General features: G+C 41.8%; 2 protein-coding genes across 2 annotated transcripts; both read right to left on the bottom strand.

Moving 5' to 3' along the window:
* Positions 1-903: 903 nt before the first annotated feature.
* Positions 904-4,257, bottom strand: ITGB1BP2 (integrin subunit beta 1 binding protein 2; the record flags this gene model as incomplete). The annotated part of the gene is made up of 11 exons (XM_084258840.1): positions 904-1,146; positions 1,482-1,544; positions 1,793-1,906; positions 2,173-2,272; positions 2,391-2,461; positions 2,604-2,662; positions 2,766-2,860; positions 3,545-3,690; positions 3,766-3,822; positions 3,902-3,951; positions 4,194-4,257. The coding sequence occupies 11 exons, from the start codon at positions 4,255-4,257 to the stop codon at positions 922-924; spliced, it is 1,044 nt and encodes a 347-aa protein (XP_084114966.1). The 3' UTR covers positions 904-921.
* A 1,511-nt stretch (positions 4,258-5,768) lies between these two features.
* NONO (non-POU domain containing octamer binding) lies at positions 5,769-14,691 on the bottom strand (the record flags this gene model as incomplete). Its single annotated transcript, XM_084258770.1, has 10 exons — positions 5,769-5,903; positions 7,317-7,426; positions 7,654-7,693; positions 8,238-8,340; positions 8,777-8,861; positions 9,537-9,733; positions 9,924-10,019; positions 10,551-10,852; positions 13,358-13,551; positions 14,541-14,691. The coding sequence occupies 10 exons, from the start codon at positions 14,689-14,691 to the stop codon at positions 5,769-5,771; spliced, it is 1,413 nt and encodes a 470-aa protein (XP_084114896.1).
* Positions 14,692-15,077: the final 386 nt, after the last annotated feature.

The raw sequence follows: 15,077 nt of genomic DNA, 5'->3' as shown, positions 1-15,077 counted from the left end.
ATAATTTCATTCATATTATATGATATGTAAATTGTATCTCAATAAAGCTGTGAAAAATTTTATTTCTGGGCCTCCCTGGTGGCGCAGCAGTTGAGTGCTGGGCTGCGAAGATGCCCGCAGCCTCCGCAGCGACGGTTCAATCCCCGGCCGCCGGGCGAGGGTCCCACATGGTGCGCAGACCTCTCCTGCCATGCCCGCTGCTCCCCTCAGCAATGTACTTCGCACTGCTCCCCTCAGCAGTGTACTTTGTCAGTCTGCCTGTTCTGCTCCCTGCTCTGGCTCTGGTGAATTCTCTCACCTTCCCGTGCCTCTGACTGTACCCAGTGCTTGTATAAATAAATAAATAAAATTTTTTAAAAAATTTATTTCTTCTATGGAGATTTCCTTTTCTACTACAGTCAGCATTAATGTCTCCATTCTCTTGATCTCCTGCAGCTCTTAAAAATTATACTCGCAATTTAGCATTCAGTTAAAGTACCTGACATTGTTTATTATTATTTGATGTAGACTGGGTTTTATTGTCAATAAGAATCTAATTTTCCCGAGAGGAATGAGTCTTATTCCACAGGTATCTCTAAACCCCTGTATGACAGGGCACATACTAAGTACTCAGGAAATGCTTAATCACTGTGAAGAACAGGTTGAATATGCATGTGCTTGTTTTTACACACGTGCTAAACACACACAGAAGTTAAGGGAATGAATATGATCTTAGATAGTGAGGTGAGAGAACGACACTATGTGAAACTGCAGAATATAAGATTTATTTAAGGGAATAAACAGCATGATTTGGACACTTTTGTTCTCCCCTCCCTTCAGCCTCCTTCTGCTCAGTAATACCACACTGCCAACATATCCTGGTCTCTAACATCTTCAGGGAGTCACTGAGGTCCTATCAAGATACTCAGCTGTCTAATATAACTATTCCCCCATCGCTTCCTCTTCCTCTTCATCTGTCCAGCTCAGATCATCATCTGAATCCTCAGATTCTTCCTCATCCATCTCTAATCCAACCCCTGCCCTAGCCTTCTCAGCTACTGCATCGGGGTGCTCCAGCTGGGCCCAGGACCCTGGGTCAGCCTTGACCAGGGAGATTTCAACCCGAGATGGCATCAAGGAGACAGAGCTCTGCTCCACGTTTATGACCTGAGAAGGAGGGAAAGATAGAACACAGAAGAAAGAGAAAATGAGGAAATCAAAGGGATTTGGGTCAGGGTAGGGTGGTAATGAATGACAGTGAGAAAATTTTAAAGTATAAGGTAGAGGGAAAAAAGATAGTGCAATTGTAAAGCAACATAGTTAGGGAGAGAGAGGAAGTAAGGAAAAGGAGAAATGGAGAGGAGAGAATATCAAAGCAAATGAAGAAAAAAAGTCCACTTTCCCTATAATTCCTTCCCTGAAGACACTCTCTGCTCATTCCATATTGGTCCTTTTTTCACCCCATCTCCCTTCCCTTCCTGGGCCCCCTTATCTCCACTTACCCCCCAGAGCTTCATCTGTGCTTGGAACACACGGTTACCATCAAAGACAATGTGGACATGAAGCTGAGAGAAAAGAATTACAGGGATAGTAACAATCTCAGGTCAGCACGAGTGATTATGACAGAGAACCAAGCCAGAGGTGTGATTCCAACATCCGCAGGTCAACCAGATAACCCTGACCTAATAATAGCTCTACCTTCCTCTCAGGGAACTACAGAACCTACACATTAACTGCATACAGCAACTCTGCCTGTAAGATTGTAGTATCACCCAATTCACTAGCCTCCCATCTAGTATCAGACATTCCTTACCTCAGTTTGACTGGCCTTCACCCAGTTGAATGCAGGCAGTGGAATCTGGCCATACACCGTCACCACTACTAAGGAATCTGTCTGGTGCCAATCATGACGACAAGATGCTGGCAGCTAAAGAGAAAATGTGAAATATGGGTGGTAAGAATGAACTCTTAACCCAAGGGGAGTTCTCATGGGATGTGTGAAGAGACAGAGAATCTCAGAAAGATTAACACTACCTCATATTGCAAGGCCTCTAGGCTATTGAGGGATAACAAGCAAAATCTTATTTGGTCCATACTAAAGGTAGAAGATAGAACCTGGCTATAAGGTATAGGGAGAAGAAATCATTTCTGGAACTGAATTCTAATTAAGAGTTCAGGAAAGTTGGGACTTACCTGCTTCCCCCAGTCATGTCTACCAACTCTGCATCCTGGTTGTGCCAGGAATGCCCCAAAATCCAGGGTCTGGATGCCACAACAGCTCCAAGATTTCATCCTGAGATAAGAAGATGATCCACTGACTCTTCCTTCTCCTCCTCACAAGCCCTCACTCCCATCTTACGATCAACATTGGGAGAAACTTGTCTCACAGTCCACACAGTCCCCTTCCTCACCCTTCATGGAATCGAGGTGCTCCTGGGTGGTAGGTACATGGAGTAGCATCACTCTCAGGGCCTTGGTAAACCTAAGAAGAATAAATCAGGATCAGGAAAAGAATCACGCCATGCCTAAGTATACCCCATACAGCCTCATACCTATACCCAGTTATCCTCATGTGTAGTATCTCTCAGTCACATGCCTGAGCCTCCCCCTGCAAACTCACTCACAGCATCACATCCTGGGTTCTGGCAGCTGGAACCAGTCTGAATCAGACTACTGTCAAGTCCTGGGCAAGGGAAACAGAGTCAGGAACCTATCCATTCCTTCTACCCAACTGCCACTTTCACTAAATTTGTCTGCAAAGCCTGTCCTACTGAAGATCCACTTACCTGCTCCAGGTTCCTGGTCTAGTTCCTTCTGTTCCAATGCCATTTCCAATGCTTGGGATATGTTTAGTGGCAGCAGCTTTGGAGGCAACTCTGACCTAGCAGGTATGGGTGAGGTGATTTAGTTCTGACCCATTAACCATTATTGACAGCTCCAACACTCCCACCAGTGGTAATGGAGTTGAAGAAGTCATCTGGTGAAAGTGGGTAGCCACCCCATTGCCAATTTTCATTTCTGTGGACATCTCAAATTCCTGAACCCTGAGGAAATCCTCAGGGCTTCTCTTGTCCATATATTCAGTTGTTCTAAATCTAACCTCATTTCTCTGCAGAACTGTATCATTTCCTCTTCCTCTAATTAACTATGAACCAAATACAACTTTCTTGTATTTTCACAAAATTCTAACTTATTCTTCTCTACAGCCTCAAGGCTGCCCATACTACATCCTTTTCTTAATATAAAACTTATCTTAAAGCTCTTTCCTGAAAGGAAAAAAAATCAAGTCATTCTCAACAATCCCCTTTGTGTAGAAACTATATATTCATGAGGGACTATCTACTCTGTTGACTTGAAATATCTATCCTATCACCCCATGCCACTTTAGAGCAAAGGCCATTACTTCCAGATGCAAATTTCCCCTAAGGCACAAAATATACACTAAGCCCTGACACCTGGCCCTCCTCATGCCTCTAGTCCTTACTTCCCAAACCCCAGTGACCTATTAATCATGCCTAGAAGCTGTATGGATGTAGGGAAAACCCAGGGATCGCCTCCTCTTTACTTGGGCCTCTCCCGGCGCAAGGTCTCTGCTGACTTTGGAAACGTATTCAGAGGTTTTTGCTCCTCAAGTGAACTGCTTGTGGCAGGGCCCTCAGGTTGAGGGTCCTCAGAAAGCTTCTCAGCAGAGTGTGGTCCCACAGTACAGCCCTAGTACAGATAAGGAGAGGATTAGGGATAGAATCCTTCTACTAGGGGCAGAATCCAAGGAAGTCAAGAATTTACCTTGATGTTTAAGAACTCAGAGAAATCTACAGTTCGCTTCCAGCAGCAGGACCAACCCTGATAACAAGAGAACCAGCTTAGCTTAGACCACCGAGCAGGCTTATGTCCTTGGGAACTGCTATGCCCTCCTTCTCACCTTAAGTGCATCATGGAAGATTGGGACCCCAGGGTGATGGCAACAGGAATCTGTAGATACAGGTAGAAAGGATCAAGGAAGAAAAGGCATCTATACCAAGTATCACTCACCTCTTTATACCAGGTTTATGATTTCTTTCAATGTAAAAAAAAAACAAAACAGTAAATATTAAAGATCACCCAAACCAATTAAACTAAAGCAGGTATGCCAGATTTCTCTCCATGCTCCTTTAATAGAGCATCCAAAGCTACAGGGCCCCTAACACCTACCAGATCATGGTAAGTCTACTCACCAGGAAGGTTGGTATTGGGGTCAAAGTGCTGCCCACAGCCTTTGTTATGGCAGAGTAGAGCCATGGAGGTGTTGGTAGAATTACTGAAAGGGTATTTCAAGGAGTCTGGCTGACGAGTGGGGGAACACCTCTTACTCTGGAGGCTTTTAGCTGCTTGGAAGGGCCAGCTGTTTCTATCTTTAGTTCAGGAGGCGTACACCTCCTAACATGGGCAAGGGAACTTCAATTGGTCTTCCCAGCCAATAGGAAAGAACACAGGAGTCTCTTTAGCTCTGAGGCTCAGGAAAAAGGGATCAGTCAGAGTAGGAATTGGAACTTGGATGAGGTCAGCTAACCACTGCTGAGACAGTTTTAGATTTACCATGCCAATTCCAAGCCTCTGACGTACCAGCAGCTGCTCAGGAAATTTTGAGACTGCCCCAGCTCAATGAGGGTACCCAATTTCCTCCAGCCCATTTTTGCTTTCAAAACAGGCTTCTTGACTGCCACCCTCCTTAATTGTATTGCCAGTCGTTCTGATCTTTGCCAACCACTTCAGCCCCACTATGCCTCTGACCGCTCCATGTTGGCCTAATGGATGGTTAATACTTTAATCAAAAGGTCATAAAGGATCATCTTCATAAAGCCCAGTGATCATCTCCTGAGAACAGAATTCCCCCACCTACCTCCCATCCCCTTCAAAAATAGCACAGAAAATTAAAAGGCTTAAAATGTTTTTTAATAAGTTGATGCTGCATTACTGCTCCATCTCAGAAAAACTCCAAAGATATCAGGGACAAATCAAACATGGTACACCAATAAAAATGCACAGCATAACTACCTAAGATAGGCAAGGCCAAGTGCTACTGTCTGACCTTCAGCATACAGCAACCCTGTTCCAAGATTGTACTAGGCCTATCAAGAAAAGCTGTGATCAGCAACATTATAGACACAAAAGGGCAATTCCTGGGATGTCCTTACCCAAGAAAAAGATGGAGGCAAGTTAACACAAGATTTATTTTTAAGATATGCTAAAATGAAAATCTCTAAGAGAAAATGTCTTCCTTAGGACACAAAGGGGTAATATATGGGATTTAACAGAACCGTATGCATGTTATCTGTGACCTCTGTGGACATTTGCCTGAATTCCCACCTGGGAGTGAATGGAGCATGGGGCTAAGGTCATTGGGGGATGTTTGGTTTTCGTGGTATATGTGGCAGTGTCTTCGGGGTTGGAGAGTGTAAGAATGAGAAAGCAAATAAAACAGGATGGACAAAGCATGGAATGATCAAGATTACTGGGGCTCTAACTGGATCCATTTTGTTATGTTCCCCCTGGGCTCTCAACAATCACATGAGACTTTAGGAATGCACTACACAGAACTGATTAGTTAAACAATGTACCACACAGAACTTACTTGTTAATTATCACCCCTCCCTTGCCCTCTGCCTCCAGCATACTCCCTAGAGTAGTACAGGCAGGGAAAACCTATCTATTGGGAGGAATCCCTAACACTTTTCCAGGGTAGAATTCTGGCTAGTCCAAAAAGGGTCCTTTTCTTTAAGGGTTTTGGGAAACTAGACACTGCAATTTTATTAGTATCGGCGACGTTTGTTTGGAGCAAATTCAGCCCCAGGAGCTGCTCGATTGAATGTAGGAGGGGTTCCACCAATCGCCCCAATTCCTTCCATTGTAGCAGCTTGGCCAAAGCGTTCAGTGGTTGGTGGAGTCTTAAAGAGAGAAAAAGAGAAAAGTGTTACAATAGAATGTATGTTCTTCTGTAACCCTTCCTTGGAAGTCATTACCACCCATCTATTCAAGGATCCTGACGTTAGAGGTGACTAAGCCTATTTAGAACTCTAGCAGTTATCTCTTAAAGGAAGGTTGCCTGATTTATGGATCCACTCAATCATCTATCTGTAACTTTTTATCCCTATCCCTATTTGCCAAACATTATTACATACTAAATTCCTAGGGGGCATAAGTTTTAGTTAAGTCCTTGTGCCATAGCTTGGTATGTGGACAAGGGCAGGCCATTACTCTTCAGCAATCTTGTGTCTATCCAACTAAAACTAAATTCAACCTTTGGGCCTCCCCGGTGGCGCAGTGGTTGAGCGCTGGGTCGCGAAGCTGCCCACAGCCTCTGCAGCGCCGGTTCGATCCCTGGCTGCTCCCCAGCCACCGGAGGAGGGTCCCACATGGCGCGCAGGCCTCTCCTGCTGCCCGCTGCTTCCCTCAGCAGTGTACCTTCGGTCCTTCTGCTTGTTCTGTTCCCCACTCTGGCTCTGGTGAATTCTCTCACCCTCCCGCGCTTCTGACTGTACCCAGTGCTTGTATGTATAAATAAATAAATAAATAAACAAACAAATAAATAAATAAATAAATCTTTAAAAAAGAAATTCAACCCAGAATTCTACAAACAGCCGTATTTTATGTGATAATACTTTATTTTTTAAAAAGCTTTATTTATGCATACAAGAGCTGGGGTGTAGGCCAGAGGTTTGTGGGGTGGTGGGGGGGGTGAGAGGATTCACAAGAGACAGAGAGGGGAGCAGAACAGGCGGACTGACTGAAACACACTGCTTAGGGGAGCAGCGGGTGAGACAGGAGAGGTCTGCTGTGCCATGTGCATCAGCTCCCAGGCTGGGAATCGAACTCGTGCTGCAGTGGCTGCTGATAGCTTCATAGTGCTGGGACTAAACCCCTTGTGCCACAAGGGAGGCCCCTGATGTTATAATACCTAACCTTCATTGCCTTCCCAGGGAGGCGCAGCGGTTGAGCGCTAGGCTGCGAGGCTGCCCACAGCCTCTGCAGCGCCGGTTCATTCCCCAGCACCGGCAAGGGTCCCACAAAAAAAAAAAAAAAAAAAAACCTATTCACCCAGGGTAGCAACTTAACAGTCAATATGACTGACCAGTCAGTCATATGACCAGACCAGACTCCTAGATAAAGTATAATTTGAGACTGTTAGTTCAAAAATTCAAATAAAAACCTTAAGGTTACATTTCATGGATTCATTCTAGCAGTCACAAAGACTGATAAATCTGTAGCAAAATTATGGCAGTCCTAGGAACTGTAAAGGCAAAGATCTTTCTCCTTCCTGTCAACATATACAGTTACTGTAAGGCTCTATAATTTATTACCAATCCCAAGGTTCCATCTGGCATCATAGCGGCAGGTCCTGGTGGAGCAGGAGTACCAGCTGGCACGGGAGCAGGGGGCATGGCACCTCTGTTGTTTATGCCCATAGCACCTAAAGCAAAGTAGTGTGATCAATACAAGAGATTGTTCATCTCTTTCTGCACCAAAGAAAACAACTCAACTAGACCTCTGGGCTAAGATATGTCATACCCCTCCCCAAAAATGGTGCTCTAGGAAATGTCAGCCCCTTAAATCAGGACTAAGTAGGAAAAGCTACATAGTTCACCAGAAATGAGACAAAAAAAGGAAATCAAAGCTGTTAACCTGCTAAATCCTTACCTCCCATAGCCATCTGGCCCATCCGTATCTCTTGCTCTCTCTGAAAAACAAAAAACACCCAAGATAGCCCAAAACAGTACTGCATTCTACCACAATCCATGGAGGATCACACACTAAGGAAAAGAGATAACGATAACACATCCCAAGAATTCTGAACCCTCACTGAGGAACACACCAGCAGCTCCTTGCTAGTTGCGCAGTGAGTTCAAGGTCAAAGCTACCAAAACACAAACTCAAGGCCTCATATTAGGAATAGGAGCTGGGAAAGGAACAGGGAAAAGGAACTGATTTCTTCTACAGTTCTAACCTGGACAACTGTGAGGACAGCAGACGACTAGTGAAGGCTGCTATATGACTGGCTATATCTGGGTCTAAATAGCATATAATGGTCCCAGCTTTTCATCATAAATTGCCTTTAAGGCAAGAAGAATGGCCCTACAATCATTATCTTTCTAAATTCCTTTTACAAGGAGTTTCATAAACTAGAAAATATTGATCATATTCTACAGTTCCAGTGAACAATTCACGGTGGGTCTGTCATGTCATGACTGGCCTGGTACATCATAGGCTTATGGGAGATATACCGCATCAGGGAAGGTTCCCTTGAATCCCTCCTGTTGTCGCCGCATCATTTCTTCCTGCTGTCGCCGCATCTCTTCTTCACGGCGCCTACGCTCTTCCTCCTGCCTACAGAGAGTCAAAGTATTTAAGCAGAGGCATTCCAGAACCTAAGCAGGTTATAAGGGACTCAGTCAAGGAAATCATACTGAAAATGACCACAGCTCTCCAGGAAACTCACTGTTAAGTGTGCCCAACCCTAAAAGCAACACAATGTATCTATCAGGAGAAAAAAGTTCTCTTTTCCCAAAGGAGTCTCATGAGACCAATACTCAGCTGCTTTCGTTTTAGTGTAGCCCCAGTAACTCCTCAAATCTAAAACATCTCTCCCAAACAAAGGCAAGACTTTAGAGGCAGTCAAGAAACATATGCCAACATATTTACAAATTACAAAAATTTCATGAAGACCACCCATGCAGACAGTGAGGCAGCATGGTGGTCAGAAACAAGAGAGAGACATTACCTTTCAGAGTTGTCATAGAAAAAAGGTTTGAGAAAAAGTTACCTGAGCTCTAACTGCTTTCGTTTCTGCACTTCCTGATTATGCAGTTCTTCCATCCTTCGAAGTTCTTCTTGACGCCTCATCAAATCTAGAGAAACAAACTAATTAAAAGTATCCTTCATTCCTCATAAAGACCAATACTTTACCCTAAAGATCCAGAAAGCAAAGTGGATACAAAAACCCCAGTTTGGCCATCTAAATTACCCAAACTCTAAAAATGAAGTCAAATTATTTCATTTCTTTTATTTATTTCATTCCTATTATTCCTATTAATAGGAATTACTTCATTCCTATTATTTCTTTCTCCACAGAATCCAGTATTCTCTCTGTTACTATCTCCAAGCTCATTTGACTACCAAAATCAACAAAATATTTCAGAACCAAAGTAGATTGAGCCCTCTCTTGACTAATACAAAGAAATTCCTTTAAAAAGTTATTCTGGGGGCCTCCCTGGTGGTGCAAGGGGTTAAGCACCACACTATGAAGCAATCCACAACCTCTGCAGCACCAGTTTGATCCCCTGCCGTCTGGGGAGCAACCCACATGGCGCAGCAGACCTCTCCTGTCTCACCCACTGCTCCCCTCAGCAGTGTATTTCAGTCAGTCTGCCTGTTCTGTTCCCCACTGTCTCTGGTGAATCCTCTCATCCCCCCCACCCCACATCTCTTGCCTGTACCACAGCTCTTGAATGCATAAATGAATCAATCTTAAAAAAAAAGTTATTCTGACCTTTTATTTGTAAGGCTTACAGGTTTACACTCACCCTGCCTCATTAGCATGACCTGGTGCTCATGGCGAGCAGCCTCCATCTCCATCTCCAGCTTCTCACGAGCTTCCTTGATGTTGCGGTCCACTTGGTCCTGCTGCTGTTTCTCCATTTCAATGAGTGCCTTCCAGCGCATGGCATACTCATACTCAAAGGAGCCAGGTTGTGCAAATCTGGGCGGCTGCTCTCGTTCCCTGTAGACAAAGTTCCTGGATTAACAACTTTGCCTAAGGTCCCCTCCACTAAGTATTACATTCCTCCTGAGGGCCAAGATAATGGCTGCTAGTGAACACATAACCAAGACCTGCTTCTTTTACACATCCCTTTACAGGATTCCTTAGGAATAGGCAAACACTGAACAGGGAACCTTTCAGGACCACATACTTATGAAATTGCTGGTTCTTTATAACCAGCTTCTCTGGAAGTCCTTCTTCATCATCTAACTGGTCCATGGGCTCCACAGTCACAGGCCTTGGAAATCTGGGGAGAATAAAGTGTTAATCAAATCATACCTATACCAGGATTCCTTTCTATAGCTGCCTCCAGCAGATAAACTAGTTACTGGTCAGGACTGGACAATTAAACTATTTTTGAAGGGTTTTATACATTGAGCCCCAGGCAATCAAGTCCTTTTATGGCATTATATAGGATCTGGGATTGATAGCAAGGATAGTGTCAAGCTTCAGATCCCTTAAAAAAGATGTTCAAATGAGGTAGATAGAATACTTGAGTGCAGCCTAAACATCCAATATTTACAGAACTCCACAAAAAGTTCTGAAACTTCAAATTAAGGGGAGACCTGACACTGATTAAATGACAACTGAATGAAAGACTGGAAAAGTTTCTTAGCCCTCCCATTTCCATTAATTAAAGATTACATAAAAAACCATAATAGAAGTATCAAAAATCTTTAAACGAACACAAGAACATGGTTCCTAGAGGCTAACTCCCTAGGACCACAGAAGAAAGCAGTAATCTAAAATCTATTTTTGAAAATGACCCCTCACTTACGTGGTTAGCAGGAAGGAGCCTTCACTGCATCTGTCCAGAGCTTTGCGAGCAGCTGGTTTCCCTGAGAATTCAACAATGCCTTTTCCTGAGGGCCTTCCTCGATCATCCACAATGACTACAGCCCTCTCCACCTGACCAAATACAGAAAAGGCTTCCTCTAGCAGCTCATTGGACACATACTGAGGAAGGTTTCGAACCGTGAGGGATGCACTATGGCAAGCAAAGCGCACACGCAGCTGCTTTCCACGGAGTGGCATGTTGTCCAGTTCCACTTTGGCAATCTCCGCTAGGGTTCGCGTTTCCTAGGAAATAAAAAAAAAAGTTAGAATAACTCAGTTTCATGAAGACCACCCATGCAGCCACCAACAGTCTAAAGTAGCATATAGTTCAATGACAAGATGTCTCAAAAAACTCTCAGCAACAAGCATACAAAGAGACATGGATAGAACTGGAAGAACTGTTTCAGGGGACCCCTTCAGTAGCCTAAATGCTCTGATGGCCTTGGACTGAATCAATTGGAAATCCAAGAAATCAATACCACTTACATGGATATCAGTACCATAGATTTATTCTTCCAAGTGGTACAGATCTTCTGGACAATGCTCAATCTAAAACCTACCCTTGCAATACATATATTTTAACCGTAATATTTTAATTTTAGCTAGCTACAATTATTTTTAAATTTGTGATAAATTTCATTTTTATTTATGATTGATTTCTGCAGTTTGAAATTTTTCACATGTATTTTTCTCAGATGAGTTCTATATAACCTTACCTCATTTATTTAAGGGGATGTCTAACAGAAAAACTTTTATAGGCTAAAGATCTTTACCTTTATTGTTAGAAGAGTTTTCTTTAATTCCATCATTTGCCTTCCAATTTTAAAAATTAGTTTTCTCACAAGTGTGAAATGGATATCTCATTGTAGTTTTTGATTTGTATTTCCTTGATGATATGGGGAGCTTTTTTTCCCTTAACATGCATATTGTCCATCTGTTTATCTTCTTTGGGGAATTATCCATTTAGCTCTGCTGCCCATTTTCTTAATTATTTTCTTGTTTTTGAGTTGTACGAGTTCTTTGTAAATACTGGAAATTTTTCTAAAGATTTATTTATTTATGCATACAAGAACGGGGGTACAGATCAGAGGTGTGAGGGGTGAGAGAATTCACCAGAGACAGAGGGGAACAGAACAGGCAGATTGACCAAAATACACTGCTGAGGGGGGAGCAGTGTGCAAGGCAGGAGAGGTCTGCTGTGCCATGTGGGTTGCTCCCTGACTGGGGATCAAACTCGTGCTGCAGTGGCCACGGTTAGCTTCTTAGGTTGCGTCTTAACCCCTTGCGCCACCAGGGAGGCCCAATATTGGAAATATTATGGGTTATTTCTATAGCCTTAAAATTCAACTGTTTCAGCATGATATTTCCAAGTTTTAGTGTTTGCTTGGTACTCAGTGAGCCTTGTTAATCAAAGTGATTAAAGATAAGGAGGATGACTGCAAACCCTCTAAATTACCACCAATGTCTTTTTAAATGATAACAGTTTCACTTTTACTATTTGATTACTTTTTAGGGTGCTGTATATTATTTCATTTGGGGAAAATTAAAAACTAATTTACATTTATTTCTCAATTATAGTTTTGAACAGTATGTACAAACAATTTTAACCAGAATCAATTATTCCCTCCACGATGCCTCATTACAAGCACATATCTTGATTTCTCCCTTCAAATTATTAAAAAGGAATTTGGGATTTTTTGCATTTTATTTTTTTAATATCAATTTTTTTTACATCATTGTTCATTTTTAAACAATATTTGCTTCCCCCCCCACCCCATCAGGTGTAGTCCCCATAGTTTCCTTCACCAATGCACCTGTGCACCATCACCACAGCACCCTGTGCTCCTCCCTCCCTCCGATCCCTCCTTCCCTGCAGTATGTCTCTGATTTATAATTCTCTGTTTTTGCTTTGTTGTGTTTTGTACCGTTACTATTTTTTTTTACACTGATGTCTTATTTGGTTCCCCTATATTCATTCCTGCTATAAGTGAAACCATCCAATATTTTTCTTAAAAAGAAATTTGAGACCCAGGAAAATGACTTGCCTATGTAGTCTCAAGATCTGGAATAGAAACTAGTTCTGACCACTACATCCAGTGATCTTGCTGGCACATAACTCTCATATGTAGATAATGCCTAGAAATACTCACCCCAATACACAAAAACATTTTTCCTAAATCAATTAATTTTTTAAAGTTCCACTTTAAAAAAACAGATCAAAAAAATTAATCTTACATGTATTTTTGCACAATGAAAATTAAAAACAAAACCAAAAACCCCAGATACAAGTAAAACTATCCCCTCATGGTTTTAAAGTATCTTAATACATATGTAAGGGTTTGGGAAATAAATTATATAAACCTTGATCATTACTAAAATAAAAACTTTACATTTCTTCCAAAAAAAAAAAAATAACAAGTTGAAAATTATTGAGGCCAGACAATGAGTAACTGTAAGTTCATTATAGTATTCCGTCTACTCCTGTATGTTTGAAATTTCTCAGTTAAGACAACAAAGCTCTAAGGGGCATACTTTAAGTTCCAGTATCCTAGGTAAATAAAACAAGTAAAACAAAAGGTAAGTAAAACAAAAATCTATGAGAAATATAAAGAATCTGCATTTTTTGGTCCTGTTTCACCAGCTACAACCACAGGCTTTTAACAAACAGATCATGTCAGAATTATTTGCACTGCTTCATTTTCCATATCCACCATTCCCCAGTTTCTCCACCTTTTCCCAATTGCTCACCAAGCGAATAAAGCCAAAGCCCTTATCCTTATGAATAAAGACTTCGCCTGCCTTCCCGTATTTCTCAAATAGCTTTCTCATTTCCTCCTCAGTGATGTCAGGAGGAAGATTGCCCACAAAGAGTCGGCTACGTTGGGTGAAGGTCTTCTCTCCTGGTTTCCTAAAATTCTTCAGGTCAATAGTCAAACCTTCATCTGAGAGAAGACACACAGTCACTCAAAAGATAAGGGAAAGAGAATTACAGTCACATTCTCAAAGAGCTACAACTACTGCTCAATTAGGAAGCCTAATTGCTGTAGAAGTCAAATACCATTTCCCAATGCAACCTATATACTGGCCACTTATCAGTAAATTGCACCTTAGAATGTCAAAGCAGTATGTAGAGACTTAGGGGGACGTCTCAACAGTTCTACTATGGGCCAGAAGAGAGCCTGGACTAAGTCAGAGATAGAAAAAAGACAAAAAGGAAACACTGGCCAAAGTGAAAATAAAGTAAGTCAGGAGCCCTGTCAGAGGGATCAGACCTTATAATTTAAAACACAATTGCCCCATTTTTCCAATTTCTCACCAGTCTTCATAATTTTAATAGTTCCCATTATTTTTTTAAGTTTGTGAGGTAAGAGAATAAAAAGAAATGAATTGGGAGAGAGTATTCTTTGTAAAAATCCCTGGAAAAAGAGAACTGAGGTTGGTTCTAGTCTTAGAGGAACATATGTGCTAAAAGCTTACTGTGTCAGAGGGAACATACCTTAAAGACTATTTACTCTGATGAAAAATAGGCAGGTATAGATCCAGGATAAGAGTGTAAATACTCACGAGCAGAATTTTTTCTCCATTAAGTCTTAAAGACTTGTTCTTTATTCTCTAACTACCAGTCACCTGATGATTACTTCGAAAAATCAAGTTCTGACATTAAATCACACACATATCTATTTAGCAGTAATATGTGCCAACACAGCAGAGCAACCTATACTTAACTGCTATCCTACATGTCTGCTTCTTGGTTTCTGAGAATCAGCCCTTTACTATTATAAGATATAGTAAGAGGTAAATAAGAAAAAGAACAAAGGTGTGTCACAAAAGCCTAGTCCTTTACATATAATCCCCAGAGACTAATCTAAAAACCAAGAAACCATCCCCAAGAGGGAACCTATTTCTACCCCATTACCTAGCATGTACTCACTTTGGCTGCTGGCTTGCTGCCCATTTGCAGGTATTGGTGGTGGCGGTGGCTGCTGCTGTTGCTGCTGGTGGTGCTGCTGGTGATGATGTTGATGATGCTTCCTTGGAGTATGGTTTTGTTTCTCCAAGTTAAAGGTTTTATTGCTCTGCATTTTTACACCCTAAAAGAAAATCTATAGACTGTCAAAAACATTCAGTTATAAGAATGTAATGAGTCAACATCCAATGACTTAAGTCATTAATCACCTTTAGTAGCCTGGCTTTTGCCAGATTCAAACAATTGGCTATTTTGAACAAGTATGACAATTAAAAAATCTAAAATAATGAGGCAATAGCAGTTATGTTGCCCATATAACTAGGCAAGTGCAGATGAGAACAGCTGGCAGTAGAATGACCTAAATAACTTTCCAGTTCAATATTATACAATAGGAAACTACCAAAAAACAATCTACCACCTAAAAATTGGCCCTATTGTAATATTTTTTTAAAGATTTATTTATTTATGGATACAAGAGTTGGGGTACAGGCCAGAGATGTA

The sequence above is a fragment of the Talpa europaea genome, assembly GCF_964194135.1.
Source record: "Talpa europaea genome assembly, chromosome: X".
Lineage (NCBI taxonomy): Eukaryota > Metazoa > Chordata > Mammalia > Eulipotyphla > Talpidae > Talpa > Talpa europaea.
Note: the sequence above shows the minus strand (reverse complement) of the source record. Positions and strands in the feature narration are given on the sequence as shown.